This window comes from Emiliania huxleyi (assembly GCF_000372725.1).
Source record: "Emiliania huxleyi CCMP1516 unplaced genomic scaffold EMIHUscaffold_39, whole genome shotgun sequence".
NCBI lineage: Eukaryota > Haptophyta > Isochrysidales > Noelaerhabdaceae > Emiliania > Emiliania huxleyi.
The window spans coordinates 604,919-611,037 of record NW_005199045.1 but is presented as its reverse complement, the minus strand read 5'-3'; the positions used below and the strand labels follow the sequence as shown (position 1 = coordinate 611,037).

The window sequence follows — 6,119 nt, the reverse complement described above, 5'->3', positions numbered from 1 at the left end:
GAGAGAGAGAGTGAGAGACAGATAGAGTGAGAGAGCGAAAGACTCTTTTTGTGTTTTGGGGGGGGGGGCGCCGTGTCCATGTAGGGCTGGAACAGAATGTAAAAGTAGGTTGTCCAGCACCAGTACGAGATGGTTTCGCTCGTGCCGCCATCGAGGAGCGAGATGTAGTCCTAGTCCGAGGCGCAACGGAGGCCACAGCTAAAGAGCAGATGGGTGGAAGAGAGGAGGAGGGGAGGAGAAACAGCACTCCGAAAGGGGGGAGGGGGGGGGGGGGCACCGGAATGGACGCGAGGGCGAGGCACGCGACGATGGCCCACTCGCAGCCGGGCTTACCGAGGTCGGGCAGAAACACCATCGCGTAAAACAGTGCGCACCTTTGACGGCAAGAGCCGCGAGCGGGTTGGGCCGCAGATTTGCCCGCAGCAAGCACGGCGCTCGGGGCAGCGCCCCGGGGGCGAGGGCTGGGCAGATGTTGCACGGCCGGGAGCGAGGGCTGGGCAGGGCTTGGCGCGGCCCCTCACCAAGTGCCCGCGTTGGGGGAGGCGTAAGGGAAGCCGTCCGTGCAGACGAGCGGGCGGTACTTCCAAATCACGTGGTGCGAGGGGCCCATGAGCAGGTCGAAGCCCATGCCTGCGGCAGCGCGTGGGGGCAATGTCGAAGCGGAGCAGGCCTAGGTGATGACGGCGGAGAGGGCGGGGCGGGAACTTGTGTCATGGCGTTTGCGGCCTCGACGTGACCATTCGCGCTCGAGACAGCGTCCACGCAGCGAGAATACAGCGTATCCGCAGCACGCGTGCCGAGAATACCGAATACAGATCCGCAGTGCGCATGCCGCCAAGTGAGGTGCGGGGGCACGTGCATGTGTCTTCCGGCATCTGGTTGAGGAGAACACCCCAGCTGGAGTGAAGCGAAGAGTGCATAGCGGGGAGGAAATCGCAGACCTACTCAAGGGCGGGGGCGGGAGGCGTCACACGCAGGGCTGATCAAGCTGCGGCGCAGCGCACATCATCGCCAGGGAAGGGAATAGCCGTGACCCGCCGGCTCCCCGGGAGGCGTACTCTGAACCAAGGCAGGTGCGGGCGAGAAGAGGGGATGGCCGAGGAGGGCGGGCATGCCTTCCCGAATAGCGATCCGAGCCAGACATCCCCGATCATGTATGCCGTCAGCAGCGCGAGCAGCGCCTGGTAGCTGCCGTGGTGGAGCAGGCTTCGGTGAGGCCCCGCGCTCGGGTACGTGTGTTTCATGACGACCACCGCGTCCGGAGCGGTAAGCGTGAGGAGGAGCGCAAATGGGATGAAGAAGTACACGGTCAGGCTGAACGCCGCCGAGGCTCCGATGAGCATGTTCCGGGACTCAGAGGTGGATGCAAGAGCCAGCATGTTGAGCGCCTGCGAGCCCTCCATCGCGAGCTGGTTGACGTGGAAAGCCAGCGAGCGCCAGGAGCGGCGGCCGACCAGCTTGTACGCGGCGATTATGACCGCGTACGACGCGGCGAAGGCGCAAGTGGTGTTGAAGGACCAGCACATCAACCCAAGAGACCAACAGGCCGGTTTGGGGGGTGTGGCGGCCGAAGAAGAACAATTGTTTTTTTTGCATCGAATTCGCGTGTTAAATTCTTTCGCAAAGGGGGTCGGCGTGCTCGCACACATGCGGTCCTGGGCCCGGGGCGGGAGGAGGCCCGGGCCGGACACCTCCAAGTACATGGCGATCTTCGACACGTACAAGGAGGCTGACGCCGAAGAGCCTAGCATTGGGCCGGACGGGGTCGAGAAGCTCTGCGCTGACATGGGCGTCGACCCGAGCGATGTGACGCTGCTGGTCCTCGCGTGGGCGATGGGCGCGAGCAAAATGGGCTACCTGACGCACCAGGAGTGGGAAACGGGCGCCGGGCGGCTCGGCGGCGCCTCCTCTGCCGCGGAGCTGCAGAAAGAGCTGCAGGCGCTCTTCCAGGCGCTCCTTGGCGACATCGAGCGCTTCCGCGACCTGCACTCCTTCACGCACCGCTTCTGCCGCGAGGATCCGCGGCGGAAGAACATCGACGTAAACTCCGCCGTCGTCATGCTCGGCCTGCTCTTCAAGCCGACCTGGCCCGCGCACGCGTCCTCCCTGTGTGAGTACTTCTCGGGCCACAAACAGCTGGTGGGTCGGCCGCGCCTCCCCTCTACCGCCGCCGCCCGAGCCTGAGTCGGCCTCTCGGGGTGTGCGCCCGCAGGCGCAGCGAGGCGTCTCGCACGACGAGTGGATGATGGCGCTGCAATTTTGCCGCGAGATTCTCCCCGACTGCTCTAACTTTCAGGCGCATTGACAACGGGCGCACGCACGACGCTGTCACGCACGCAGACACGCACGCAGACATGAAGGACACGCACGCACGCACGCAGACACGGACGCACGCACGCACGCGCTCTCTCTCGCTCTCTCTCTCGCTCTCTCTCTCGCTCTCTCTCTCTCTTGGGCGCCGAGGGGCACCTCCAACCCGTCAAACCCCGCCCCTCGCAAACACACGCGAGAGCAAGACCTCAGCTTGCCTTGCCTCTCTTGCAGGATGATGGCGCGTGGCCGGTGCTGCTAGACGACTACGTCGAGTGGAGGCGCGCCAAGGACGGCAACGCGTGACTCAGGGGCCGACCATCGGCTGCACCAGCGCAGGCGCCTGCTCCGAATTACACCTGTCGTGTCCGCAAGTCTCCGCTTGGGCTTCGGCAGAGAGCAGGGTGGCCGTTGCTGGTCCGGCGGCACTGCTGCTGCGACTGTCGTGCTAGCTGCTATACCAGAAGAGAGAATGGGCCCAGAGAAGAGTGAGAAGACAGTAGAAGGAGATGAAGCACACACACAAGGCACAAAACACGTGCTCCGCGCGTCTCCGTGCGCGCGTTGTGGTCGAGACAATAAAATGGGTTAAAAACAGAGCTGGTCTCCGCCCCCTAGTCGTACTGGGCGGCGCGCTGCCCCCTGCCCGCGGGGCTCCTGCGTCCTAGCACCTGCTGGGGGTGGGGCAGGGGGCCGCCGGATCCGGATGACGATCGGCCGTCGATCCCGAAGGGTCGTCGGTTGAGCTAGGGAGCCTGGCGATGGACGCCACCGCGACCCCTCGTGGCATCTCTCTCGCCGTCGGCGAGCCGGGGGCTCGCAGACGGCCGACTTTCTATATGACCAGTAGGACAGCCGTGAGTCTGAGTGTGAATCGGATAAGGAGTTTGCGTCCGTCCACCGTCTTCGTGGACGTCTGTCCTCGTGACACCCACACCCCACACGGCCTGTTTTGCTTCACACGTGGAGCCCCAGTCCTCGACAGGCTCATACCGGAAGCATGTCCATGTGGCGCGGGGACCAAGCGAGGTCCAAGCTCCCTTTTACACCCATCTCGCTCCAGATGATTTTATTTATTCAATTGTTTAGAGAGAGATATAGATCAAAATATTGAGAGAGAGACAGAAGACAGACCGTCACAACAGACAGACAGACAGGCACGAGCGACGAGGCACAGACAGACAGTAGACAGAGTTTCAGAGAGAGCTTTTTTGCAATACAAAACGAAATCCGCACACTGGCACTTGGGTCCTCTGATAGAGGCTGTTCACGCGCGTGCAACGAGGCGCGCAGACAGGCCCTTGCACTTGAGCACTGGATAGGGTCCGATTCCGCATGGTACGGGACCCCTCAGCAGTGCTCAATAAATAAATAAAACGGACACCTCTAGGCCCTCAGACAGGGCTTGCCCAGGTGAGAGCAATCGGCGCATTCACGCCTCGCACAAGAGAGAGAGAGAGAGAGAGAGAGAGAGAGAGAGAGAGAGAGAGAGAGAGAGAGTAATTGACGAGTAGGCCGTGGCCCGTGCGGCGTGTGTGTGTGTGTGTGTGTGTGTGTGTGTGTCTCATTCATTCTACGACTGTACATTCATCGCGATTGTTTATTCTTTCTCCTCCTGCTCTCCTATGCCACGTGGCTGTGTGTGTTTGGGCTTTGGGTTTCTATGTTTGCGATTTGGATTTTGGATTTTCTACGACTCTTTGCGTTCATTTATTTTTTTGTTCTCATTCATGTTTCGGGTCGTGGGTAGGTAGAGCTGGGGATTGCTATTCTGCGACGTGAGCGCAACAATGAAAGTCCATAAAACCTAATGAGGGCCAATGCCACAGAAATGAACCGTTTGCTATGTTTGCGTTGCACACTTCGTTAGATCTCGCCAAATTTGGCAGCTCCTCGACTTGCGTCCTCGATCCTAGAAAGTGGGCCGATCCATCGTCCGCAAATAGTGGCGAGCCGGGGCAGTCTGCTACTGCTGGCGCCCCGCCCTCGCCACGGCGGTCGCACATGGCGTCAGCCCACGCCTGTCATGGGCCTCTCACCTCCGCTGGAGTCTGCGGCTGCCCGGCAGATTACACGCCCAACGAGCGGGACGCACTCTGTCGCTCGACCTACCACTTCCTTGGGGACAACCTGCAGTGCACGACCGCGCCTATGGCAGTACGGGAGCATGGGGCGAGCATGGATGTCAGCAACGAGCTGCCAGGGTGCCGCGCTGCCTGCGATGCGGATGCAGACTGCATTGGGCTGATGGTGCAGCGCACTGAGGCACCTGCCCATGCTGGTGGGCATATATGGTTCGCGTGCCACTTCATCAGCTCGTGCCCAGAGACTCGGCGAGTGACCGGCTATCGCGTGTACTTCAAGCAGAATCACGCATCGTCGGTGCCAGTGCCAATGTCACTCTTGCTGCCACCGCTCTTGTTCCCGCCTCCGCCACCGCAGCCGCTCCCACCGCCGCTGCCGCTGTCGCCTGCTCCCCTTCTCTTGAGCGACGGCAGGTGTGCCAAGCACTGCCATGAGCCCAAGACGAGCGCGTGGCCACAGCGGTGCAGCTGGGTCGGCTGCGGTGGCTGCGATGAGTGCTTTCCGCCGCCGCCGCCGCAGCTGCTGCCGCCACCTCCGCCATCGCCATCACCGCCGCCTTCGCCTGCGCCCCCATCGTCATCACCGCCACCGCCGCCCCTATCGCCGTCATCGCCGACGTCAACGCGTACCAGCTCGTCCCCGTCGCCGCGGGAAGAGCCCTGCGCAAATTACTGCGCAATGGCAGATTTCTTGGTCGCCGATAATTGACTGCTCGAAAATGCCGCGACTCCATGCCGCTGCGTCGCCAGCGCTGCAAGAAAAATCGGTGAACAAACAGGGCAAAAAAAATAAAAGAATCTCCGGGAGAGATGGGCGACGCACGAACCAGAGGCTCAGCGCCCCGCTCGCTTGCGCTCGCGTGTTTCTTCCTCACCGCCCTCTGCCTCGTGCTTCCCTCGGAGAGCATCATGAGCTGGGCCTCCATTGCGCAGAAGGCCCCGCCAAAGGCGGCCAAGGAGGAGGAGGAGGCGGCGCCGGCGCCGGCGCCCCCGCGCGCCAACGGCATTGCGACCACTGCCCGGCCAGCGGCAGCGTCAGTGCCGGTCGCAGCGCAGTCGGCGGCGTACGAGCCCGCGCCCAATGAGATCAAATCCGTGGTGCTGTCAAAGCCTACGACGGACGCGGTCCTCGGGATCCGCCTCGCGGGCCGCGAACGGTTGGTCCCCGCCTCGCCTCCCGCTGTGCGGCGCTCTCGCGCCCAGACTATGCGTTCTCCCGCGCCGCTTCTCCGCCATGCTCCGCGTCGCGCGCTGACCACACACCGCCGCGTCGCCCTCGCAGGCCGCGCGTGACGAAGCTTACGGATGGGGGCCTGGCCGCCAAGTCGGGCCTCATTGAGGCTCCCCCCCCCCCCCCACCCACCCACCGAACGCACTCTGGTTGCTGTCACGTGCCGCTTGCAGCCTTTTGAGAATGACGGTGCCGGGGGCTCCCCCCTGCCAGCTGTGGCGTTGCGCTGGGTCCTGGGCCTCCTCCCCCAGGACCTCAAAGGATCTGCGCTGACTCTGGCTGCCGGGATCCTCAGATTGAGGGGCGTACCACGATCCCATGCTCTCCATCGGGCGAAGTACTTGATGGTTGAGGGGCCTGCAGAAAGCATATTTCTTGCTATCTGCTAAGCCCTCGTCGGCTTCAAAGAGCCAGGGCGGGAGCTCCGGACGCGCGAATCCCCCCCCCCGCACGCATGACGGGTATCCCCCTTATAACATCGCTTGCTTGCGCGC

The 6,119-nt window shown here is 62.9% G+C and overlaps 2 protein-coding genes across 2 annotated transcripts in view; one reads left to right on the top strand and one right to left on the bottom strand.

The window, feature by feature from the left end:
• The window catches only part of EMIHUDRAFT_451254 (hypothetical protein), a gene marked incomplete at its 5' end in the record, with an annotated part of 2,599 nt that extends 1,073 nt beyond the window's left edge, over window positions 1-1,526 (bottom strand). Inside the window, 5 exons of the mRNA XM_005771257.1 lie at window positions 71-168; window positions 277-374; window positions 522-670; window positions 807-941; window positions 1,059-1,526. Of these exons, the coding sequence (XP_005771314.1) occupies window positions 71-168; window positions 277-374; window positions 522-670; window positions 807-941; window positions 1,059-1,526 (948 nt within the window). The remainder of the gene's footprint in view (window positions 1-70; window positions 169-276; window positions 375-521; window positions 671-806; window positions 942-1,058) is intronic.
• A 229-nt stretch (window positions 1,527-1,755) lies between these two features.
• On the top strand, window positions 1,756-2,907 carry EMIHUDRAFT_451253 (hypothetical protein). The gene is made up of 3 exons (XM_005771256.1): window positions 1,756-2,139; window positions 2,213-2,296; window positions 2,545-2,907. The coding sequence occupies exons 1-3, from the start codon at window positions 1,786-1,788 to the stop codon at window positions 2,614-2,616; spliced, it is 510 nt and encodes a 169-aa protein (XP_005771313.1). The 5' UTR covers window positions 1,756-1,785; the 3' UTR covers window positions 2,617-2,907.
• Window positions 2,908-6,119: the final 3,212 nt, after the last annotated feature.

Bases quoted from the DNA above. Each gene is read 5' to 3' on its own strand.
- EMIHUDRAFT_451253 (XM_005771256.1), top strand. From the start codon at position 1,786: ATGGGCGTCGACCCGAGCGATGTGACGCTGCTGGTCCTCGCGTGGGCG. The intron at 2,140-2,212 runs GTGGGTCGGCCG...GTGCGCCCGCAG, and splicing joins TCTCGGGCCACAAACAGCTG to GCGCAGCGAGGCGTCTCGCA. The intron at 2,297-2,544 runs GCGCATTGACAA...CCTCTCTTGCAG, and splicing joins CCGACTGCTCTAACTTTCAG to GATGATGGCGCGTGGCCGGT.